The sequence below is a fragment of the Boleophthalmus pectinirostris genome, unplaced genomic scaffold, assembly GCF_026225935.1.
Source record: "Boleophthalmus pectinirostris isolate CB_2022bp ecotype Guang Dong unplaced genomic scaffold, ASM2622593v1 HiC_scaffold_4, whole genome shotgun sequence".
NCBI classification, from domain to species: domain Eukaryota; kingdom Metazoa; phylum Chordata; class Actinopteri; order Gobiiformes; family Gobiidae; genus Boleophthalmus; species Boleophthalmus pectinirostris.
The window spans coordinates 7,946,053-7,973,259 of NW_026571353.1; the positions used below are offsets into that span (position 1 = coordinate 7,946,053).

At 39.8% G+C, this 27,207-nt stretch overlaps 1 protein-coding gene and 1 pseudogene across 1 annotated transcript; one reads left to right on the plus strand and one right to left on the minus strand.

Moving 5' to 3' along the window:
• Positions 1 to 4,667: 4,667 nt before the first annotated feature.
• Positions 4,668 to 6,543, plus strand: LOC110161067 (uncharacterized). Its single transcript, XM_055161815.1, has 2 exons — positions 4,668 to 4,706; positions 5,239 to 6,543. Exon 2 carries the CDS (start codon positions 5,244 to 5,246, stop codon positions 6,474 to 6,476), a length of 1,233 nt encoding a protein of 410 aa, XP_055017790.1. The 5' UTR covers positions 4,668 to 4,706; positions 5,239 to 5,243; the 3' UTR covers positions 6,477 to 6,543.
• A 6,340-nt stretch (positions 6,544 to 12,883) lies between these two features.
• LOC129411396 (5S ribosomal RNA) lies at positions 12,884 to 13,001 on the minus strand (annotated as a pseudogene).
• Between the last annotated feature and the right edge of the window lie 14,206 nt (positions 13,002 to 27,207).

Genomic DNA, 27,207 nt, shown 5'->3' on the forward strand with positions numbered 1-27,207 from the left:
TCTTCTAAACAGAGTCATTAAGTCAAAGCTCACTCACTTAACCCCAGGGCATCCGGCATAAAGATTTGCCAGATAAGCCCTGAGCAACTGTGATTTTTTTCCTTTTAAATCTAGAAAAAACAATGTTATCTAAATAGCAAAAGTTACAAAGCAGAACAACAAACAGGCTATAATAATATATAGTAGGTCTAAATACTATAATGGTACATGCAGTTTCACTTGTCAGATGTCATTTCTCCAAAGGCTTCAAAATAAAACAGTCATTTGTATTTTATGACTAAACTCTGAGTACGTGCCTTTAATTCGGAGCCACAAATGAGGAGGAATTTCCACATCACACGGTAATAAAGTCTTCATGAGTGTTTCCTATTTGCCCTAAAACAAACCATTTACCAGAAACTCTGCTAATGACATGCATGCAGATGATACGGCCCATTTCACACCTCTTAAAATATCTCATGTCTGCTTTATTTGTGGCAAGAGAACTGACTTGTGGAAAAGCTCGGCAAAATTTATTTTTTAAAATGTATGATTAAGTTATTTTATTAGAGGATGGACTGATTTGTACGTTAGAACAGTTACCTGCTAAATATAACTTTATCTAAGAGCATGCTGTTGTGTCTTTGAGCAAGGCACTTCACCCAGCTTGTATAGTTTGACTGTGGTGTGTGTGCGTGTGTGTGTTGAAGTAGGAGGGACCGAAGGCGCAGATTGGCAGTCTCTCTTCCACCATTACCTCTGGGGCAGCTGTGGCTACAAAAGGATCTTACCACCATCAGCCAGGGAGCGAATGAATAATACACAGAATTGTATTAGACTGTATTGTTATTATTATTATTATTATTATTATTATTATTATTATTATTATTATTACACACAACTGGGAGCATAAACTTGACACAACAAACATGGCTGTGTGTCGTCAGCAATTACATGTTGGTGAACATAAGCACAACATATAGAAACAATACAATACAATACAAAAAAAGTGCATTTAGGAAGAGAAAAGGACCATAGCAAGGGAAGTCGAGTTCATTCAGCCTGAGTTCATAAAGTCCAGGGGTATTTCACATATGTAGGAGTACACTTTTTGAGGTTTAGGTCCATTTATATGTTTTAGAGAGCTTTTATATATAATTTGAGTTCGTTTCTAAAACAAGCAAAGTTAGGGGGACATTTGTGGATGTAAAATTTGGCAAGACATAATATTAAGTTTACACAAAATTCTTCTTTTTTATTTTGTAGTAGTACATCAAAAATGGTAACATCTCTGTTTTTTTAGACTGTATAAAGAAGTGGACTAAAGGAGTGTGACATCACCAGAGGTGGTGCTACCATTAGGCAAAAGTAGGCAACTGCTTAGGGCCCCCCAAACAATTGCCCTCAGTACCGCTAATGGACGAGGCCTCAGAGCAATTTAATTTTCTCTTAATATGACATTAAATGAGAGCATTTTACTTTTAAACAAAAAACAGAATCAAAATAATATCTGATTGTCAAATGTGTTTTAACTGTCAAAGCATCCCCCGTTTCACATTAGAGTGGACTAGTCAGCTTGACCCTGATTTGGACATAATCATAGCATAATCATGAAATTGTACCAGCAAAAAAAATAAAACTACTTTCAGCTCTGGTTATCTAGTAGGCTGCCTAACTGATAAGACAAGTTTACAGTCAACCCTAATTCAAATAGAGATGTGCATGTCTTAAGAACAATGGGGAACAACAAAAACAAACAAACAACAAAACAGTGGATTATAGTGAGGGCCCCAGCTCAAGCTTGCCTAGGGCCCCCAAATTGTTAACTCCCCCACTGAATGTCACCCATAGCATTTGGCATTTAGCTAGAAATAAAAAATAAAAATGAAATAAATGAAATAAAAACACCAGGATCATGTAGAGCGTTTTAATATGAACATTTTAAGACCAAAATTGCGAGGCACACTGCTGCAGTTATAGGGAGAGTGTAGCAATTTTTCAGTGTAAAGTCAACTGGAAACAGAGTCAAGGGAGCAGGAAATGCCCCCATGAACACTTCCTATTTATATATACAGTCTAGACTTTAAACGTGTGGAAAAGCACAGCATTTGCAACTTGCAAATAGCCTTGTCTTTCTTTGCATACTGTTTGTTGCTCTCTTCTATTGAGTTTCAAGAGAGTTGCATAAACAAGTGAATTCCCCCACTAAATAAAAATCAGCATTTAAAAGTCATATATTACACAAAATAAACTCTTGTGGGTTTTAAGTCATGTTAGAATATTATTACCTCCTCAAAAACATATCTGGAGTTGATTTTGTTTCATTCACACATTTGCGTAATCCATTATTATTAATCTGTGTACATCTCCAAAGCTCAAATTGCTTTGTTCCACCCTGTGATGTCATGTAGTGGTACTTATCAAGTTAACAGCTTCTTTTACCTTTAGGCAACGTAGCTGGGTATGTTGAGAAACGAATATTTCCCTCCCTCCGTTTTCCAAAATAACATTGTGGACATAGCATCATTTTCAAAAAAGTTTTAATTTACATCAACCTGCATAAATACACCATCGAGCACCATTATAACTAAACCAAGCCTCTGAGCAGCACATGGATTAGATTCAAACCATTTATTTCATTACAGTTGTAAGTATGACTCAAAAATACCTTGAAAAGCGTGCATTACTGAGCAGGCTCGCCTCTCCACAGATCTGTTAAAGAAGTGGCAAAATTGCTTACCTCCAAGCCTCATTGGTCTCTGGTCATGGATATGAAACATCAGCTGTGCAAATGAAACACATGAAAAGTGTTCCCACCAGAAGGAGTGCAACTGCTGCTCTGAATGTTTCCATGATGATCATCATCATCAGAGGAAAAGGTAAACGTCGGTCACACTTTTGGCGCGTCAGCTCCTAAAACTCTGTTTATCTCACTTTACATGCAAACGTCAAACTCTAGCCGGAGTTGTTAGAAAGATTCATTTTCAGAGGTGAATTCACTGTTTGCGTGTAAAAGATGGATACAAACGAAGGGAAATGTCTCAGTTTTTAAAAATACCTGTGTATGTGTAAATGGGACCTTAGTTCAGTAGAGATTGGCAATTCCAGGTCTGAAATCATCCAAATGGTTCTAGTAAAGGTGTATAGCATTTAAAACAAAATTGAACAATCCCTGTATTACCACATGACATCACAAGGTGGAACAAAGTGTTTTCTGTTTAAGAGAAGAACTCAGCCTAAATATGCAGGGTTTATTTCTTCAATCAGCATAAAAACACACACAGTGGCATGATCCTCCAGCTACAAGAGCATAGTACAAGGTTACCCACTGAACCTGTATGTTTAACCGCAGCGACACAGAAGAATGGGTCAAATGCACATCACAAACCTCCCTATGGATGCAATAACAAATAACTTTACTTAAACATAAGAATTCTCTCTCAGTAGAACCAAAATTGCACGTAAAATTCATCTTTGTTACTAGCATTACTTCAACCACAACCGCTCCAGATCTTATTAAATGTTACTCTTTCACTGCTGATGAACCTTAAATGCCCTCTTATGAAAACTCACTCCCCACGCCAGACAACTTAATAGACCTGGCTGCTTGTAATTTTAATAGCCAGCGTAATTAGCTTGCTTATTATAACCATTCTAGTCATAAATCACGCTAAAACGTACATACATTTCCTGTCATTTAAAACGCATGTTGTTCCAAGTGTCAGAGTTAGAGGAAACCCAGATCGGCCTGAACAAACAGAAAGTGAGCTGTTGATTTTAACGATTCATGACGTTTTTATTATCGTAATTAATTGGCGTTTTTCAAGTTAGCATATTTGAATCAATGCGACACATAAAAACGTAGTGGAGCAACTTTTATTTTTAATTACTGTCAAATGGTGCTGGCTTGTAATAAGGACTTGGTGGGATTTGTAATTAGCGGTGAGGGGTGGGGCCTTCAGTCTTGTCAGGGTAAAGTATTATAACAATATTTTGTGAATTGGCTGCTTATGTGATTATGTGTAACGAATGAGGCTTATTTCTCAGTTCGGTGCAGGCCTATTAAACGTGATGGATGTGGGCGTATTACTCTGGTATTCATGTCTGGTTAGCAATGTTGTACTGCTAAAGAGTGGTAGTGGTAGAATCCAGCAAAATTCACAACAACGAATGTGCTTTGGTGATAGATATAACCAGGTTACAGTCTGACTAGACATTTAAACTCCGCCCACAACCGCATTTTAAATAGAGCCGCGAAACTGGGGAGGACCTGGAGGAGTAAAGAAAAGAGTGATGGGGAGAAGGGGCGGAGTCTGGGGGTATAAGGAACAGTGTGATTGGTCAAACAGGTATCCACACAAACTCCGCTCCCTGTAGTCAGGTGTGTGTTTTCAGAAACACCTGGCTGTAAACAGGGCAGTTTTATGTCACATCACCAAGTACTTAGAATTGCAGTTGCCACTAATTTGTACACATTTTTGACTAGTACTAGCACTAGGAATAGTAGACAATGCTATTAAACCATGTGCAGTTTAATAGTGAAAAAATATTAGATTTAGTGTTCAATTCCACTTAAATAGTTCTGTATTTACTACAGTACTATAGTCACATGACATAAAGTAGTGCACTGTCCCTTTAAGAACAAAGCACATGGTGTTGGATTGCGGAACTAACAATTCACTCAGATGTAGTTACCATCACAGCAGGGTGTGTCTGTGCGTGAACAGGTAAGATGTGTTTTTAAAAGTGTTTAAAAGTATACTTTTAATGTGTGGAGTACTGTAGTAATGCTTTTTAGTCAAATTTTAGTCAGATTTCTAGAAAATATCAGCACTAAAAACTCTGAGGACTCTGAGGATCACTATTTAAATCATCTAATTGTGAATATGCTCACAACAGGAATACTTTCAGTTACAAATTATACTAATAATACTATCATAATACTAATGTCCTTATTTATTTTTTTTTTTTTTTACTAACTTTGCTTTGACTTAAACACCAAATTTGGTTGATCTAATGTCATACTGCCAGTGGATCCAGTTCTACCAGTGTGGGATGTACCTTTATATAACAAGTGAAACTGAAATGGCATAGGCACAATGTGACAGTAATGGCAGTGCCGCTCGATGGTGTTTTTGTTCTAAGATTTTCAACTTTACATTAAGACATGTCAGTAAAGCTTAATCTGAGAAAAAAACTAATTATGTGACTATCTAATTTCACTTTCCAACTTTGACAACAACTTTGACTCTTTTGTAGAGATCATGGACAGTGCCCCAGATGCCAAACCCCCTTCACCTGAGATCCTTGAGCTCTTACCTCCCCCTGAGTTCACAGACGGAGAGTTCTTCCATGTGTTTGTGAGCTACAGCAGCTCTGACCTTCACTGGACACATGCTCTGATCCAGCAGCTGGAGGACAGCGGTCTGAAGGTGTGCTATCATGAAAGGGACTTTACTCCAGGACGTTCCATCCTGGAGAACATGTCCGACTGCATCCAGCAGAGTCAGAAGGTTCTGCTGGTCCTGAGTCAGGAGTTTGTGAGCAGCCGCTGGTGTCTGCTGGAGGCCAACATGTCCATGTTCAGAGACTGTCTGCAGAGGAAGCCCATAGTGCCAGTGCTTCTGCAGAATGACCTGCCCATCCCTCTGCACCTCAGTCACCTCACCTACCTGGAGGTCACCCGCCCCGACTTCAGCCAGGAGCTGCTCCGAGTTCTGTGCACCCCCAACCACCAACTCCAGAACTCCACTGTGGTGCCGTACCAGCGACCAAACATCTACAATGGCAAAGTTCTTCAGCCATTTAAAGCTATTGATGAGAATGTAAATATCTTTAACTGTGGAGAGTGGAGCACACTAGTTCCAGACCAACTACGTCTGATCATTAAAGACCAAGCTCTTTACAGGGAGGCCATAAATATAATCAACAGAGTAAACAAGGAAAAAGTCAGACTCAAACTTTCCAATATGGCATTTGTTGGTATAGGGCTACTTTTAGGGCTCGACCTCACAATTTGTGCCTTGTCCTTAACTTTTAGTATTCTTGACATAGCTAACAATAGAGTAGGAGTAATAACTCTTTTAGAGGGTCTTGTTGTTGTTATTTTTTCGATAGTGACTTGGAGATTAGTAAAGTTTCTGTACAATAAACCCTATCGCATTGTGGAGGAGCTGGAGAAAGCTGCATGTGAAGCAAACACTCTGCTGTATCAGGAACACATCCTAATGGGGGTTTTGAGCAATAAAGAACTCTCTCTTGTGTATGTGTCACTAGAGGCCTGCAGACAACAGCTCAGACACCAGTTCCCTGAGGAAGATGATGTTTTATGCGGAGCCCTACGAAGATTCTCTTCTTATTATGCTTATTATCTTTCTAAAGGGTACTTTCCATTTGAACCCTTTGACGCTGGTCATTTGGAGGACACTCTCTGTTTCTGTCAGTATGTGCCACATGGAAATCATAAGGTGAAGTTATCCAAAGTGACCTGGGACTAACTGAAAAAGTTGAAAGTATCATACAGATGACTTGTTTTTGTTGTTCAATAAAACATATATATTTTTAACAGTGTGCAATTGTGTTGTTTAGAGAGACTTAGTTTTACTTAAAGATATAGTATGTGGTTGCCTACTGCTCCTGACAAGTTTAACTCCAGTATAGAAGGATGGGTCAAACATCCCTATAGGTACAATAGTACATAATACATTAACTTGAACTTTAGCATTTAGTCTCGGTACAGCCAAAATCGTACATCTTTGGTGCTAACATTACTGCAGGCTACAACAACTCCAGATCTTATTAATCTACATGTTTTTACAGCACAGAAGACAAACAGAACACAGAACACTGTGGACGTGGGTTCAAGGGAGGTGTGTGTGTGTGTGTGTGTGCGGAATTATACATATTAGTGGGATCAAAATATAAACTTTTGAATTGGAAAACATGACTAAATATGTGAACTTGTGCTTAATATTTAAAGTGGTCCATAGCCTGTCCTCTCCGCCTCTTGGACAGTTTGTAAATATCAGACCTGCTGCTGTTTGAAACACCAGGGGGGCAGTCAGAGGAGACAGTGTTGTCCCACTGAGATGTGCGCCTGGACAGGCCTTCTTCTCAGTGAGAGCAGCAGAGCAGTGGAACCTAGTATCTGTGATTATTGGGGAAATTAAATCAAAATGTATTTATAAAGCGCTTTTCACACAGAACTGTATGTGCTTTACATGTATGTGCATTAAAAACAATCCCTCATGCCCTTCCACCCACTATCCTACCCTACACACACACACACACACACACACACACACACACACACACACACAGCCACATACAACACAATAATCCCCCCATTTAGTCAGAAACAAATGGCTGTAAGCAAGGCAGTCTCTCGTGATGTCACCAACTACTTGAAATTGCAGTTGCCAATGGTGCCAAGACACACAAATTTTTATACAAATTTGTATACATTTTTGACTCAGACTAGCACTAGGACTAGTAGACAATGCTATTAAACCATGTGCAGTTTAATAGTGAAAAAAGATCAGATTTAGTTTTCAGTCCCACTTAAATAATTTTGTATTTGCTAGTGTACTATACTCACATGACATAAAGTAGTGCACTGTCTTTTTAAGAACAGAGCACACGGTGTTGGATTGCGGAACAAACAATTCACTCAGATGTAGTAACTATCACAACAGGGCGTGTCTGCGCGTGAACGGGTAAGATGTGCTTTAAAAGTGTTTAAAAGTATACTTTTAATGTGTGGAGTACTGTAGTAATGCTTTTTAGTTTAGTCAAATTCCCAGAAAATATCAGCACTAAGTCTAATTCTGTTTTTTACTAACTTTGCTTTGACTTAAACACCAAATTGGCTGGTAGATCTAATGTCATACTGCCAGTGGATGCAGCTCTACCAATGTGGGATGGACCTTTATAAAACAACTGAAACTGAAATGACATAGACTCAAAGTGACAGTAATTGCAGTGCGGCTAGATAAGGGGTGTCCAAACTTTTTTCATCAAGGGCCACATATCTAAACAAAGATGAAGCAGAGGGCTGATTGAGAGCCACAGACTGGTGCTCAAAACAGTGAACACATTAAAATGTGTGCATGTGTAAACACGTTAGAATGAGCCATCAGTCTTTATTCAAGATCTTAAAACCACACACTTAATATTAAATATTAGCTTTACCAAGGTAGATTTTCAAAAAACTTGCAATAAAAAGTAAATTTTTAATTGATGCAAGGTCATTTGGGCCAATTCACCTGGAAGCCTAAGGGCCAAGAAAAATTTGTCTGGGGGCTGCATTTGGACCACGGGCCACAGTTTGGACATGCCTAGGCTAGATGGTGTTATGTTTTTTTTTTTGAGAGAGATTTTCAACTTTACATTAACACATGTCAGTAAAGCTTAATCTGAGAAAAACAAAATATGTGATCTAATTTCACTTTCCAACTTTGACAACAGCTTTGACTCTTTTGTAGAGATCATGGACAGTGCTCCAGATGCCAAACCCCCTTCACCTGAGATCCTTGAGCTCTTACCTCCCCCTGAGTTCACAGACGGAGAGTTCTTCCATGTGTTTGTGAGCTACAGCAGCTCTGACCTTCACTGGACACATGCTTTGATCCAGCAGCTGGAGGACAGCGGTCTGAAGGTGTGCTATCATGAAAGGGACTTTACTCCAGGACGTTCCATCCTGGAGAACATGTCCGACTGCATCCAGCAGAGTCAGAAGGTTCTGCTGGTCCTGAGTCAGGAGTTTGTGAGCAGCCGCTGGTGTCTGCTGGAGGCCAACATGTCCATGTTCAGAGACTGTCTGCAGAGGAAGCCCATAGTGCCAGTGCTTCTGCAGAATGACCTGCCCATCCCTCTGCACCTCAGTCACCTCACCTACCTGGAGGTCACCCGCCCCGACTTCAGCCAGGAGCTACTCCGAGTTCTGTGCACCCCCAACCACCAACTCCAGAACTCCACTGTGGTGCCGTACCAGCGACCAAACATCTACAATGGCAAAGTTCTTCAGCCACTTAAATCTATTTATGAGGTTAAAAATAACTTAGATTGTGGAGTGTGGAGCACACTAGTTCCAGACCAACTTTGGCTGATCATTAAAAATCGAGCAGTTTACAAGGAGGCCATTAATATATTCAACAGGGTAGACAAGGAGAAAGTCAGATTTAAACTTGCCAGGGCCTATACAATTACACATGTCGGTTTAGTCTTATGTTGTTTATTAATTTTGGGCCTTGTTAGTTTATTAATATTGCGTTTTACTTGGGACATAGCTAACAAAAGAGTTGTATTAATTATTTTGGAAGGTCTTCTTATTATTGTTTTCTTTGCAGGAGTTGTGAAATTAAGCATAATTTGGCACAATGAACCCCACCGTATTTTGACAGAGTTGAGGAAAGCTGCATGTGAAGCAAACACTCTGCTGTATCAGGAACACATCCTAATGGGAGTTTTGAGCGTTACAGAACTCTCTCTTGTGTATGTGCTACTGGAGGCCTGTAGACAACACCTCAGACACCAGTTCCCTGAGAAAGATGATGTCTTATGCAGAGCCTTACGAAGATTCTCCTCTGGTTATGCAAATTGTCTTTCTAAAGCGTACTTTTCATTTGAACCCACTGACCATGGTCATTTGGAGGACAGTGTGTGTTTCTGTCAGTATGTAATACATTTTTATCATGAGATGAAGTTATCTGATGTGACATGGGACTTTTGAAGTAGCTGAATGTATTATCTAGTTTGCTTGTTTTTGTTGTTAAATAAAAATGCATTTTTGTACAATGGCTGCTGCTCCTGGTATTCAGGGATGGGTTAAATACATAGGAAAACTTCTTTAAGATTTCAATAACACAAACCTCACTTTAACTTTAGCATTTTCTCTCTATATAACCAAAATCACACATCTTTGTTGTTAAAATTATTGCAGTCTACAACAACCCCAAATCTTACTAATCTACTTGTCTACTTTATTCATGTTTCTAGGGTTGCTTCTATAGGTTTGTTTTCAATATAATGTACCTGCACTGGTAGGTCAAAGCTCATTCATTGCCACATTGTTGTAATCAGTGATCAGATTTATTCAATTTATTCCCACTGATGCATGCTCTCAAACCCAACTTTACACCAAAAGCACCCATTTTTTTCCCCAAAAGAGCATCTGTGCTGCTTGGTCTTCTGTTACCATGACAACAGGATTGTACTTCCAGGTCACAGCTTTACGGCATTAAAAAATAAATTAATGAACAGTATAAAAAGAACAATAACTGTTTTGGAGTATTGGTCCATGGTGAATTAATATTAGTAACTTAGTTCAAATATGGATCTAAACTGGACCTAGATACATTCTGAATCATTATCTAAAAATTGTCTCAGAGCAAAGTGGACACGGGTCCAGGGGAGGTGCATGTGTGCAGAATGATACAGATGATACTGACATACACCACAGTAGGCAGTAATCAAGAAAACAGTTTAAAATATGTGCCAAAGCTGCCCCATGTTGAGGTGTAAATGCCTGCTGTAACATCCTCCCGTACAACTCAAGTACTGGTCTAAAGAAGTAAAACAAACAATAATTTCGGACAGATAGAAGACTTTTAGACAGAGCAGCACACAGCTTACCGTATTTTCCACACTATAGGGCGCACTCTTAAGCCTCCAACCCCATCAAAAAACGATCACGCGCCCCGCAATCCAGAGCGCCCTAAACACGAATCCACTCGGGTGTCCCAGCACGACTTCAGTAAACTACAAAGCCGCACCACTCGCAAGCGCACGCAAACACGCACAGAGCAGACAGCGACCGCACAACGAAACACATCCGCAGCCACACTCATCACTCCACGCGGACGAGGAATGGGACCGAGGAACGAACCGAAAAAGGGAGTACGATGTGCCACTTCTAGACACAACTGAACAACTGAGTCACTGCGAACACGCCGACAATCCGTTGGTCCCAGACAGCACCCTCCCTACACGCCACAACTGAACAAAGCCCAGAGTCACCGTGAACGCCACAAACAAAGTCCCACTGACCCATCCAACTGTTGTGTTTCGTTTAAAGTCCGGTGCAGTTTATTTGTGAAAAAAGCTTGAAAATAGACCATTCAATGACAGTGCGCCTAGTGTCTGTCCTAACAGGTGTCTGGGTCCTGATAAGACTACATTCCCCTCTCTTCATCCTGCTGCTGCACAGTGCCTGTATACTCCTCATACTGTAAGTGTGCTGCGATGGATAAGGTCCTTCACCCGCTCCTATGAACATGATGAACGAGCAGCACTTGGGCCTGCATGTGTTTCCGCCTCTGTGTCTTCTCATACTCCACATTCTGATTCTACTCTGAAAAATGAGCTCTTCTCTGCTGTTCATTACCACTGTTTCCCCGGGCAGAGCTCCACCATGCATATTCTTACACTCTGGGGTCTAGTGGTGCCACGTTAGTGCGGGTGGGAGTCCATGTCAGCGTACATAACTCACTTATGGAGACAGCCGTGCAGTCAAATCACACAGAGCAGTAGTTGGTGTAATGTTATGGTAAAATAGGGGATGTGTCAATAGCACAAATATATACTCTATATACTATGTACTCTATGTACTCTGTATAGCAGCCAAGGAGGTATAACTTTTAGGCTAAGCTGAATATTTACTGCTACCAAAATAATATATTGTTTCTATGTTGGTTAATGGCAGGGAGTGATGGGAAGAATACTTTGAAAATGCATTTAGTTACAGAATAACGAATTAAATACTGCATTAAAACGTATTTTGTAAGATATGCTGATACATGGTCCAATCAGATTAAAAACAGCTTTATGTTTGTTCATTTCTCACTAATTCTGTGCAGTTTGAAGCATAAATTGTGTGATCAAGCACAGCCATGTATTCTTTTGATTTTAGGAAGTAACTGTATTCTGAATACCACCAAATGTAACTGTACCAAAATACAAATAACTCAGTATTAGTATTCTGCATGATATTCTGCATTTTATTTTTGTCTGAATTTGAGTTGTCACATTCAATCATTAATAGCCATTTTCAGTATCATTACTTTCATTTGATGATCAAGTCCATCCCTAACACCAATCAACACAATTTAGCAAATTTCAATCATCATTTTGTGTAATAAATATAATGCATCCCAGCTGTTATTCATTTTAATGTTTCTAACCTTCAAACCTTCACTATCAACTTTCATGTAAGGAATATTGGTGATGTGATTTGTCCAATGGCACAGCAACAATAAGCAATTTCATATTACAGTGATGGGAAAAATCTCAGTCTCAGGTGATTCTTCATATTAGCATGTAGTTACAATAGAGGGTATAAAGTAGGCATCACAACATTTACCATTTTTTATAGAGTGGCCACATTATATGAGTGCCAATGAGGACATTTTCTTCTGGCAAAGCTCAAAACACAATCAAAATCTGAAAAAGCTGCTACAGCTTAATAACAAATAGAAACTTCTACAATTCTGTTGCCGAATATTTAGTATGTGACATCTAAAACAGGAACATCAAGTTAATGGTGTATTAAAAAAAGCTGTTAACATTTAGCTACACAACATGGACACTATTTATCCCCTCCTATGGTCCTCCTATAGTAAGTAAGTCTTTATTTATATAGTGCTTTTCACAGACATATGTCACAAAGACACTTTACAGAGATTCATTATTCTTTTTTCTCCATACCCGGTGGTGGTAAACTACTATTGTAGCTACAGCTGCCCTAGGGCACACTGACGGAAGCCCGGCTGCCATGCCAATTGGCGCCATCGGACCCTCCAACCACCACCATCACCATCACCATCACTCCCGCACATACCACTTTCATACTAGGCAATGTGGGTGAAGTGTCTTGCCCAAGGACACGACAGTTTTTGTAACTGGCGCCCCACTGTGGCACCTGATTTTCCCAGTGGTCTCCCATCCAAGTACTAACCAGGCCCGGCCTTGCTTAGCATCTGAGATCTGACGGGATCAGTCTTTGACAAGCCGGTATGGCCACACATAGTCACTACTTCGTTTCCATTTTGCCATGTAAAATTCATTTCAACTAGAAAAAGCTCCATAAAATAAACAAATAAACACATTTTGTCTGTTATGCTGCCCATAGTTTTACCACTCAGTGCCATAAACATTCAAAGAGGCAAAATATTGGCTGTATTTTTGCCCGTTACTACCCAGAATTACATCAGTTCAAACGCTCCATCATATACAGATGAATGAGGAAGACAATCCCCATATTAAACGATATAAAGTAATTTCAAGATATTTATGTAATTTATCTAGTGTACTCACAGTCATATGTAAAAGAGGGGGTTTAGTGGTCAGTAGATGTTTACCAGAACAACAGAAGTTCAGAAATCTCAACAATTATTACCTAAAAAACACACCAAAAGGTTTACACACTCAATAATGACTTTAAAAGAGTCTTTTGTCCTCACCTAAATGTGGTCAGTGGGTTAGTACCAACTGACACCTTCTTGATTATTCATAATTTGAGATTTTCTGACTCTAACTCTTACGGCTATAGTAAAAAATACAGCGAACTGGCTCCAATGTTCCAAAATCTTGATGACGGCATTAGCATCGAAGTCTACTAACCATATGTCTTTGCTCAGTGCCACATAGTGAAAATGTTGAAGGTTTTTTTTTTTTAATAAAATGACATCTGCATAACCTCTATAGCACAGACAGAGCAAAACACAGCCTGCACTCCTCAACCTTCTCTCAAATACACGCTCCTCCAAAACCGCATCGGAAAACAGCCCTGATTGATCGGAGCCCCAGTCTGCGGCAACCAAACCCCCTAATGTGGCATGAACAAGGCGTCCCCGCTCCGATGGCTCTCTCCCCACAGACACTGTAAATTATATTGTCAGGCGTAGTCACTTCTCCACTCGCCGCGCAGCTAACAAGTCTCACCCACCCCCCCCTCCTCCGACTACACCGGGAGAGGGGGGGAACGCATCCAACCACAGGGACAGGAAATTAATTAATGTGGCAAGTTGGCGCTAGTAAACAAAATGCATTTACTAAGAGAGGCAGTAGCACGGAGCAGGTAGTAGTAGCAGGTAGTGTGATTAATGTGCTCTCTCTCTCTCTCCGCTCCTCTGGGTACCCTCCCTCTCCTCGTACTGAAGGTCGATGTGTCAGAGACGTGACAGTAAAAAAAAAAAAAGTGAGCTCGGTTGGCCTTGGGTACTTGGGAGCGGTGAAAGTAGGGCCTGTCGTGAAAAATTGGTAAAGAGTTCATTGTAATGCGTAGTAGGTGTATATACAGTATAGTCATTTTCTATAAGCTAAAGTTGTTTACAGTTTGATCCATTATTTTTTCAAGTCTTGGCAGAAGTGGAGTAACATTTTAAAAGTGTATTGGTTTTATTGTATGTTTGGACCAGTTAAGCAACAACATGTGCTGTTAGATTTGCGGCAGAATGATTGAATAGTTTGGATTTAATATTAGATTTTATTGTTATCATTTTCATTACACAGTATTTTATTTAGTTTCCATATGTAGAAAATGTTGTAACTTTGTTTAGAAAGGCGCTGTATAAATAAAATATCAATATATTCACACTGTAGCCTTGGATATTAGTGTTAAATATTATATATTTAACGCTATTTAATATAAAGATTTCATTGTTTCCAGTCATTTCTTTCTCTTATATTGTGGGAGCATTATTTGAAGTTATAGGCCTGTCAAGATGAGCTACCTCTACCCAAATTCATATACTGTATTTTTTGGACTATAAATTGCTCCAGAGTATCCAGTCAAAAAATGCATAATGAAGATTACAAGTCGCACTTTTTTGGGCAAATGTATTTTATAAAATAGACCAGGAACGGACATTTCATCTCGAAAGTCAAGTTCTAGTAATAACAGAACAGAGAAGAACAGACTGTTAACATCACATATGAACAGTTCTTCAGATAAACTATAACATAAACAACAGAACAAGTTTACCAAACTCTCCATCTCACTCCAAATCACGAAATCCATTCAATTCTTCATCCTCAGTGTCACTTCTGAGCAACTCCACGACCTCCGGAGGTAAACTGCTTCCTCTTCTGTGTAGCTGAATCCCGACTGGATGGTTTCTGTTGTCAGTGAAGTCCAGGCTTTGTCGATCCATCCAAGGACTTCCAGGAAAGTTGCATGATGCACCCTTCCGGTGTCATAAGTTTCTCTCTCACTCCAAACTTTCTTTTTCCTGCTCAATTACTGTTTTTGGCTGTATATTTCACTACTTGCAATTTGTAATCTGCAAAAAATGCATTTCTTTTTAGGGATCAGGATCATATAGAGTGGGTTAATATCAACATTTTAGACCAAAATGACAAGGAGTGCAGCAGTTACAGAGAGAGGGGTAACTATTTTCCTATGTAAAGTCAATTTGAAACGTCGATGGAGTCGGTAGCGCCCCCTTGAACACTTCCTCCTTACAACGCGGTGGCTAGCGGGTTTAGTTGTGTCCAAAGATAAAATTAAAAAGGGGTTTTAATACAAAATTGACTTTTTAGAGCTTTCTATCATATAGTCACGTTCCCTAATCAAAAACACGCCTGCTCATGTTTGAGTGATCTAGTGATCTCTCAAACCCTTGTTATGGTTAGCAGTACGATCCTGTACAAGACTCAGCTCACAAGCCTTTGTAACCATGCTCCCTCACAGCAAATTTCTATACATGTACACAATCATGACACAAAATAATACACTCAAATGAGACGGAAAACACACACCAATGTTCTTGTAGAAGTGCAAATGAATAAATTAATTACGTTTTGTCAAGAAGCCTTTGTCAGATCGTTGTTCTTGCTTTGAACCACAGTATAACAAAATGGTTGCCAGCCCAGGTGCTCATTAGCCAGGCTGGTGCCACTCAATTTAATTTTCTCCAGCAACTAGGTCAGGAATCAGAATACACTAGACTGTTTGCAAGAACCCCGAAAGTTACAGACCATGCACCGGCCAATCTATGAAGAGCTGTGAAGCCATGACATCAAACTCAAGCTCCTGTCTGAGTCCCTTTTGTGGTACCACACAACAGTAAACAAAGCAGTTGAGATGGATGTAGATGAAGACAGATATTCTGTGTTGGCAACGATTCCTGAGATTGAGGATTTAAAACTGGAACAAAGAGAACATTTGGTGAATTTCATCAAGGGGAAGACGTTATTGCCCTTCTTCCTACACGATTTGACGCATTACATACATCACGACCAAATAGCAGTGACTGGTTAAATAAAAAAAGTCCCCACCTACTGTTGAGCAAACGAATACTAATGCTGCGAGGTCAGCCGGTTTCCACAAAATGAAACCGGCTGATAAATCAGGCTACGTGCTCATATCCTCTAATGAATGGGACATCCCAAAGTGAGATCAGCCCAATCTACAACAAGAAAAAAACAGATAGATATTTACATAAAAACATTCACAAAAAATAGTTTGACCATATCACAAAAAGCATCTTAGGTCAAAATCGACATGAAGTCCATGAGGAGCAAGAGTGTTAAGTTTGATGAATCCAGAAGTGCGCTCTTTTTGACAGGAGTATTTCCAGATTCACATCTCTAGAGGGCGGTTTTACCTGTTCATTGTGAATAAATCTTAAAGAAAAGATAGGATTGTTGAAATCTACAAAATTATATGACAAAATAATACACTACAACTTCCTAAACCTGATACAATGTGCAGTATTTTCATTAGTGCAATGCTGATAGGCTATCACAGGTATCACTCATCACTAACATGACACCAGGCAGGCGAAGATTTTGAACCCCCCCTTGAGTGACTTTGCCGTTTATTCTCATAGGACCGACAAAGTGTGATCCATCCTCTTCCAGAACTTCCCAGTGCCACAAACAAAGCCAAGGACGAGAGATTTAGAGTCCCCCCTCGAGGTTTCCTGTCCTCCATCTTTCTTTCTCTCACCAAATCGCTCCATGCTCCCTCCTCTACAGCTCGCCGTGCAGCTGCTTTCTGTCACGCTGCTCTCAGGGCTGTGTCAGACGCCAGCTGTTTTGTCTGTGCCAAATTCGATCCACACAGGCCATTGTTACTGTGGAGGAAACAGAGCAGGCTTTAACATGGAGCGGTGCCTGCTGTTGGCCACTTGTGCAAGGATGTTTCGGTGTTTCTTGTACCCTCAAAAAATCTAGATCCGAAAATGTCACTTTTGGTTTGGCGTTTTCAGAAAAATGTAAGGGTAAAAAAAGCTTGAATCAAAGTTGCGTAGCTCTATCAATAAAGTATACAGTATGTCTAGTTGATACATGGTGAAAGCATGGAGGTTCGTGACTATTTTTGATGCTCATCCAAGTAGCTTCTTCAGTTCTGACAGGGTTCTGTAAGTCACTGCCTTATATTTGTTTGAAGAGAGGAGCAAACTACCGTGAAACTAGCATACTCTAGTACATGGGTCCTCAACCTCTGGGGCGGGAACCGGTACCAGGCCGTGGGTCGTTTGGTACCGGGCCGCGAGAGCACATACGTCCCCTCCCGCGTGGACCGTTTCTCGCGGGCCACTTCTCTAAACCAGAACTAAAACCAGGACTAAACCATGTCACGTCTCCTCCTGCCTCCTCCCATACGCCTAACCCCCCACCCCTCCGGTCTGCGAAATATTATCGGACTTAAAACCGGTACAAAAAAGGTTGGGGACCACTGCCCTAGTATATATCTAGTCAATAAGCATTACAGTGAACGCACATTGTCTTAATTATATGGACTAGTGAATACATTTTAACACTCATCCAAGTAGCTTCTTCAGTTCTGACAGAGTTCTGTAAGTCACTGACATATCTGTCTGAAGAGAAAAGCTACAGTTGAAACTGACATTCCTTAGTATATAGTTAGTTAATAAATATAATCAAAGTATAGAGGGTAGTGAATACGTTTTGACACTCATCCAAGAAGCTTCTTCAGTTCTGACAGGGTTCTGTAAGTCACTATCTGTCTGAAGGGAGAAGCTAACTACAGTGAAACTAACATACCCTAGTGTATATGTAGTTAATAAATATATACTAGGGAATGTTAGTTTCACTAGGGTATGTTATCATAGAGGTTAGTGAATACATTTTGGCACCCATCCTAGTGCAAGAATCTCCAACCTTTTGCATCCGGTGAGCTACCTTTATAAAATAAAAATGCCGGAGAGCTACTCAATTTAAAGGTTGCAAGAAATTGATTCGATATAAGAGGGCAAGCCTTAGATGTACAGTTAGATGCCTATAAAACATTAAACCGTTATCCCTTTATTAGTGTGAAAAGTTCAAACTAACACATTTACAGTGGTAATGAATCAAATTTGAGTTATTTAGTACAATACGTATAATTCAGAAATCCTTTGTCGAGCTAATTGTAAGGGTGTGGAGAGCGAATGGTAGCTCCCGAGCTACAGATTGGAGACCCCTGTCCTAGTGGCTTCTTCAGTTCTGACAGAGTTCTGGAAGTAACTGCCTTGTATCTGTCTGAAGAGAGCTGAAGAGCTAACTACAGTGAAACTAACATACCCCAGTATACAGTATATCCAGTCAATAAAAATGACAACACGTTTTGGCGTTCATCCAAGTAGCTCCTTCAGTTCTGACAGGGTTCTGGAAGTTGCTTCTTTATCTGTCTGAAGGGAGGAGCAAATTACACTGAAACTTACATATTCTAGTATATATCTAGTCAATACGCATCACAGTGAAAGCATATTGTCTTAGTTATATGGGCTACTGAATACGTTTGACACTCATCCAAGTTGCTTCTTCAGATCTGACAGGGTTCTGTAAGTCACTGCCTTATATCTGTCTGAAGGGAGAAGCTACAGTGAAACTAACATACCCTCGTACATATTTAGTTAATAAATATGATCAAAGTATAGAGGCTAGTGAATACATTTTAACACTCGTCTAAGTAGCTTCTTCAGTTCTGACAGGGTTCTTTAAGTCACTGCCTTATATCTGTCTGAAGAGAGAAGCAAACTACAGTGATACTAACACACCTGAATTGTTTACAGTAAAAGTATCTGTTAAATCCATTAACCATCCCTAAGATGTGAACTACCAAGTCTGCAAAATCTATTTCAAATAAAAAATACTCAAGAAAATTAAGAGTAAAGGGAGCATAAAGACTTTCTTTTTCACTGTTATCTGCAAAAAGAGCATTCTAAAGAAACAAAATAATATGATTTTCTGCTGCCAAGTCACTGTACCTGAGTTTTACCATCTTAAAAACATGAATTACTTCATTTTAAACGGTTATCAGAGGTCTAAAGTTATTCCCCTCTTACTACATGCCCTCTGAGCATCCTAATTATTCACCTTAATGACGTTATAAGCACTTCCCACAACTCTGAGACCAAAGTGGAGTTTTGCCGAACAACAACTAGCATGCTAATGTGTACTGATTATCGGACAATGAAATGCTTTCTAATTAGATGACTTATTTTGACCTCAAGAGCTGCTTAAACAATATATCTATACTGAGTTAAATTTTGCTCAGATACGTAGGCAAAGACCCTTTCATTTGTCGTATAAGTTGTATGGACCAACGAACAAATAGAACTGTATATTTTTCTTTCTTTAATTATAGTTAACAGCCCACTAGCTAACCACTGTGAAGATAACTGCAAGGATTGTAAACAAAATACTTTCTTGGTCTATAGTTTCATCTAATCCACTGGAAGCCCTTAATATATTTCCACCAAATGGTAAATAGTAACAGAATCTCCCGGAGAGTGTGTAAACTCAGCCAGAGTGATATCCTGATGACAAGGCTGTGCAGCGCATTGGAAATCATACCCCCGCGATGACAGAGCGATAGGACGGCTTCATATCTCTACTAAATGCACAGGACATTGCCGAGCTTGCATTCATGGCGCTATAATCGGACCAGACGCAATCCAGAAGACAAGAAATTCTCAAAACAACCATCGTTTAAAGGGCCCACATTATGTTTACTGACGGTACAGACAGCCTCATTAAAGGTGCATTGTGTAAGTATTCAGATACTGTTTAATTACCGTATTTCCGGACTATAAGGTGCACCGGATTATAAGGCACAATATCAATAATGCTGAATTCTCTTGTCTATTTTCATACATAAGGTGCACTGGATGATAAGGTGTATTAAGCGAAACAAACAGACGACCCTTAGTCCAGGCGTCCACGATCCATTAGCAGATCTTGGCGTAACTCGCCCGGCGTTGCCTCCCTGTTTTGGTGAATGTGTATTATGAATGTGAATGCGGGTAGATAATTTAAGTTTTTTTTTTTTTTTATTTCTTTACTACGAGGAGGACTCAAATATACTTTGAGTAATAATGTGTTTAATACAGCTTTGCGCACATTTGTTTATATTTTACAGAAACGAAACTTAAAACCACATGGCTAATTAGCATAACTTATAAGCGCTGAAAAAACACCTTGATCCTTGTGTGCTGATGCGGTCAGTTTCTGTTGGCCTACGTTACTCCGCGGTCGCTGTAATGCTCTGACAATCCATCAAGCGGTGCGGCTTCATAGTTTACCAAAGTCGTACTAAAACATTTTAACAGATTTTTGAGTGTTGTGTACCACATAAAATTGGATCGCGATCAGTAAGCACAACCAGAATTAATACATAAGGTGCACTGTTGATTTTCAAAAAAAATTTAAGGATTTTTAGTGCGCCTTATTGTCCGAAAAATAAGGTTTGCAATACAGCTACACAAGATACATGCTTAATTATCTAATTATAGGTTTTTCTGAAAATACATAAATAAAAATATGTGTTCTATTGGTTTGGTGCTTGTCTCCATAGAAATAGATAAGTTAAATACCAGGAAAAACAGCAACATCTCCATGGTGATGAACCCTCCACTCGTAAAGTTACACAGTAAACCTTTAAGTATTTTCTCCAGCAATGCCTCCGCCTATATAAAGTCCGCAGGCTGCTCTCGGGCCTGGCCACCTCTCAGTGCCAAACATTTCCTGCCTGTGCCTCCTCACAACGTGTTTCCCAAATGCTGACAGGGAGAATGGATGGCCCCCATTACGTCTGGCTACAAACACATTCCAGCAGGATGAAGGGGCTGTAAATTATCCAGAGAGCCAGCAGCCCGGGACACACAGCCCAGCCAACCAGACCCCCCCGCGGGCCGCCCCCACCCCACACACTAACACACACACACACACACAACCATCACACCACCACCACCGCCTCCGAACCCTGCTCTGAACCTGTGACACGCTCAGCCCACACACCAACTGCATTTCATGAGTCTCATTTGTGTATAAAGTGAAAAAATATCATAACAATTAACTGAAGTTCCCATATTACACTATTACACTATTACACTATTCCTAATCAAAAACAAAGGAGCTGGAGTTGTGTTTTGTTTCATTTCATTCACACATGTTTAACACACAAACCCTGTGTATTCAGGCTGAGCTCTTCTCTCAAACAGAAAACACCCTTTTCCATCTTGTGATGTCATGCGGTAATACAGGAAGTGCTCCACTGTGTTTTTAAACTGTGTTTTTAAACTCCATATGCCCTCACTAGAATCATTTAGACCAGGAGTGGGCAATTATTTTTTCCATGGAGCCACATGAGAAATAGAAAATATTATGGAGGGCCGGGCCAAAAGGCTTAACTCAATTCTGCATAATATTCATTGTGTGCACACGTCTTTACTTATTGTGTCATTTTGTATGTGAATAAAAACACCTCTAAAATAAAAGCAATGCAGCTTTAGTCTGTGCATGAGGTAAAATTATAAAATATGTTTATTTTGTAATTCCAAATTAGTTTAAAGGGGCCGGTCGGAGTCAACCAAAGAGCCATATGTGGCCCAGGAGCTGGAGAATCCCCAGGTCTGATTTAAACAGACAGACAGACACTTTATTGATCTCCAGAAGGGTAAATTCAGGTGTTGCAGCCATCTCAGCCACACCTTTATGAAAAAATAGTACAGCTTAACATGAAAAGAGGAGGAGAAAAAAAAGAAATAACCCCCAGACTATGCTCCTGTGGGGAGTATAATGTAGCCAAGCTGAAACCACCTAGTGCCTCTGCTCAATTTCATTTCTCTCCAGCGACTAGATCAGGAATAGGAATACACTAGACAGTTTGCAAGAGTTGTAGACCAGGCACCGGCCAATCGAAGAGGAGCTGTGAAGCCATGATGTCAAACTCAAGCACCTGTCTGGGTCCCTTTTGTGGAACAGCACAATAGTAAACAAAGCGGTCAAGATGGATGTAGACGAAGCCAGACATTCTGTGTTGGCAACGATTCCCTAGATCAAGGATGCCAGCAATTACTTGGACACAACTGAGCGTTCCGGGGTATTACATACGTCACTACCAAATAGCAGTGATTGGTTAAATACAAAAAGGGTTACAAGCAAAACACAATACAATACAAAAACATAATACAACTAAAACACAATACAACCATTTAGATAATTTTGCCTCTTGAACTAGCTGTTAACTTGAAAACAACCACTACATGACATCACAAATTGGAACATTTTGAGCTTTGGAGATGTAGACAGACTAAAAATACAAATAACAGATTACTCAAACATGTGTGAATGAAACAAAACACTCTGGGTGTGTTTTTGATGAGGTAAACGCATTATAACATGACTAAAAGTTCACAAGAGTCAATTTTGCGTAATATAGACCTTTTAATCTGTAACTAAACTGTATAAAGAGAAGATATTTTACTTCTATGGGGTATTAAGTGCTAACACATAACATATTTAGATCACCAAGTTACTTTTTATTGTTTTGAAAATGCTATATTTGATAAAAACAAGGTATTCACTGTTTTATGAGTTTCGCTTTCATTTTTGACCCTGTTGGTCCTCTTCTCCCTTTGCTCTTCATGCTAAGTCACTCCACCATCACAACATAATCAGTGTAATCAGTCGCATCAGGTTTGTCAAGTTTTGGATCATGTTTTTTGTATATTTATGGAGGAATGCGTGTGGGAGCATGGAAGATGTAGACTTGTGGTTTGAGTATTGCACAGAATCTCGGAGCTAACCGTGAAAAGGGTTCGAATAGGACCCTGGAGAGATGGCTCAAAAAATAAAATACTCAAACATGCAAGGATGACATATAAAACAACGTGATAACATGGTAGAAAGCTCAACCAAATCGATTTAGCATAATATCCCCTCTTTAATAAAGCATGAAGACTTAAATCCGTAGAGATACATTAAAGAAAAGCAATAAAAAAGTCAAGTAAACATACGAGTCTTGGAAAAACCCAATGAATGCTAAAGTACTGAGAATTCTGATGATCGCAGGCTCTATAAAGAAACAGACGCAGCTGTTGTTGTACAAGATTAGAACCAACTGCCTTCTGGTAAAGCTCAAAACACAATTAAGATAATTATATTAAAGACTTAAGACAAAATGTTACTTTTTTTTTCTCAATTTGGCCATTTGTAGTTTTCAAATTTTACCTCCTGGTTGGAAATCATGACATCATGCCAGGGAATTCCAACCATGGGGCTAAAATTCCTCTAATGTGCACAGATGTTTTTATTTGACAAATAAAATTACAAGAAAACACCTTTATTTTGTTGAAATAATGTTCAAAATATCAGAAAAATATATTCTTGTGTGATGTCATCAATATGTCACTTTTTAAGCAGAGTATAATAAGTCGCACCAGCCAAAAAAGGCACAATGAAGAAGAAAAAAACATATATAAGTCACACCGGACTATAAGTTGCATGTTTTGGGGAAATGTATTTTCTACAATCAGAGGTCAGGAACCAACATTTCATCTTGAAAGGCAAGTTCTAGTAATAACAACAGAATAGAGAACAACAGACTGAATAGTCGTCAGTTTCAGTTAGAATTATTCCGACCTTTCGAATCTCAACAGGATGGTTTCGATTGTCATTGAAGTTCAGGCTTTGTCGATTCATCCAGTGACGTCCAGGAAACTTGCATGGTGCACCTGCCCGGTTGCCGTGAAGTTGTGTTCTCCATCCCCTCTTTCCGCTAGTCAATCACAAGTTTCTCACTCACTCCAAACTTTCTTTCTGCTGCTCGATTACCGTTTTCGGCTGAATATTTCACTATTTGCAGCAGGACAGCGGCTTTTTCTACAGGAGGCATGCATGGTGGAGTGCAAAGTGACAGTGGTACAGAAATAATAGTAGTACTAGATACTGACACACAAACTAGAGCCTCTCACGGCTGTCAGTCTGAAAATTTTAATATATACGTCGCACTGGAGTATAAGTTGCAGGAAACACCCAAACCATGAAAAAAGTGTGACTTATAGTATGAAAAATACGGTAATTGCTTCTTCATTCGTGTAAAGCTATAATTTATATTAACAATCGGTATTGTCCCACCAAATTATGTCAAAATTAGACAATCATAAAAACCTGTCACACACACTTTAAAAGGTAAGTTTATGGGCCAGTTAAACTTTGTGACACACATAATTAGAAGTGTATTTCTGTCCCCGCAAAAATACCAAATGTGAACTAGAAATGCATACCTTTCAAACCATTATGTAAACCTTTTTATTGAGCCTAAACCTTAAGTATTAGAGGTCCTATATTACACTGTTTTCTGATCTGTGTTCTAATGTTGTTTCCTCCTCACAAACAGTCCTGGAGTTGTGTTTTGTTTCATTCTCACATGTTTAACACATAAACTCTGAATATTTAGGCTTTCTTGGCTTTAGGAGTTCTTCTCTCAAATGGATAACACTGTTTTTGTTTTTTTTTAAACTACATAAACCTTCTCTAGAATCATTTGGATGATTTCAGTCCTGGAATTGCTAACCCTAACCCATGACATCACAAGGTGGAACAGAGTATTTTGAGCTTTGTAGATGTAGAGAAACCAATAATATAGGGTTACTCAGACATGTATGAATGAAACAAAACAAAACTCCAGGTATGTTTTTGATGAGGTAACAACATGGCCTAAAGTTCACAGGAATCATATTGGACCTTCAAGTATTTTAAGACACAACCAAAACATACAAGATCTAAAGTAAAGGGTTTATCACAGTCCTGTATGTCGAACAATACAGTACAGTAGCTCCACCTAGTTCACATACTATTATTTTGTGATTGGGCAAGACACTTTTCCACCTTGTCTTTGAAGGAATTTGTTTGTGGTGCTAGCTGTGGTCAGAGAGGCAGTTGTCAGTTGCCAGATTTGGCATCCACTTTTCTGTGAGTTAGACTTAGACCCTGTTTACACTGAAACTAATCAGGATATCACCGCATCACCATATCGGAAATGATCTGCATCCACACACGTCGTTTCTGTGTCTGCAATCCTTCCTTATCCACACAGCTTTGAGCATATGTGTTTACGTTTTACAGAAACAAAACTTAAAACCACTTTATTTGCATAAATTGAGCACTCAAGACAGCTCTCTATTGTGCTGCTGATGCAGTTCAGCTTCTGTCGGACTAAAGGACACGACTCAGTGGATTATATGTGTTCTTCAGAGGGGTGTTCAGCTCATGGTGAATCTGTTCTGTGCTTCTACTGTGTTGGAGATGGTTCATGTGAAACTTTTCAGAGATTATACTTCTGCAGGTCATACGCATAGACTGTATATATGAATATATGTTTGGCTCTTAGCTTTTTGGCGGTGAATTAGTTACTTTGCGGTGCATAGACGTACATCGGTGTATCAGCGTATCAGGGTTTTCAGGCGTCCACACAGTGCCGGATCAGATCTGTACTCAGATGAATTTGTGGGAGCTGGCGGCACCAGATTGTTCCATCTCTGGAGCTGTTTTCTATTATATTAGTGTGAACGAACACTGCATCCACAACAAAAATGATTTGAATATGTACTAGTGTGAACGGGGGCTTAGGGCGCACTCCCACTAGGACTTTAGAACCATGCCATGCTCAGGCACGATTGTGTAGAGTTCTATGATGACGTCATCACACAGTGCTGTTTGTTTACATGCGCTAATGCTTTTAGTGGAGAAAAAAAGTCCAGCGGCAGTATTATCTACTAAATATTGATGCTGATGTGCGTCCTTTTATGATCCATGCTCCTCCATGAGTTTATGGAGTAGTGATGACAGCTGGAGACAAGAGGCAGCTAAACTTCTGTCACAGTTCTTATTGAAGGTGAGCACGAGTTTACTGTGTGTTTTGGAGCAGATTTTATTCACTATTTTCCTGTATGAGTAACATTAGTGCACACACAGGGCTCATATAGTAAAATCGTGCATGTGCGCGTACATGAACAACCATGCCGTGCTTTGGCCCATCTCCTCCAAATGGGCCAAAGTCCCAACCCTGCTGCGCCTGAGCACTGTTCGATTGCGCTCACACTGGAGAAAAGTACTCTGTTTACTTTTCAGTCCTGCTCAAAAATGTAGTGGAGTAGAAAGTGCAGATACCTTTAACATTTTTAGTTAACAGTACTTTACTACTTTTACTTTATTACATTCCACCACTGTTGTTGGGCAAGTTGTACACTTTTCAAAGTCACGTTGCCTTTGAATGAATTTTGTGTAGTGCTTACTAGTGGTCCGAGAGGCCTTTAGTTTCTACAAGACTGCATCATAGTCCCCAGCTAAAATGGTATATCACATCTATATACCCTTGCCAGTATTTTTAGACCCTTTTGAAACTCTCAGGCAACACACGTCCTCTTCACACCACACACACTAAAAACTATCACTGCGAGCTTTGGGATGACTCCAGTTTTGGCACTAGCGTCGTATTCCCGCACATCCTCACTGACATGTTGAGTTGCCGTGACACTTGGAGGCACTGTGGTAAAACACTGTAAAAACGTCAACACCACGATGGGGTCAGATTCAGTTCACATGAGAAAAACTCCACTGGCAGCTCAACAGAGAAGCAACAGACCAGACTGCTCAGCCCCGTGGCGGAGTTACACGCTGTTAATCATTACGCGTAAATAGTCCCATGTCAGGTTGCACTGTTCCCATGAAGTAAAGTTGCATGCTATGTAACTTTTTAATAGTTGGGAGTCTGTCACCTGCCTGTTTCTATGGATATGTAACTGCTGTGCCTAGAACGTTCCAAAGTGGTTTTATAGCTCAAAAGTTCCTCAAAAAACAGGCATTCTGATTGTGAGCGGGGTCGCCTTTCAACAGATCTGATGTGTAACTTGGTCTGGTTTGGTCTCCATGAAGATAGAACTGTTTGATCCCAAAACAGACAAGTCTTCGATGCTCTGGTTCCAAGTTATGGTCCAA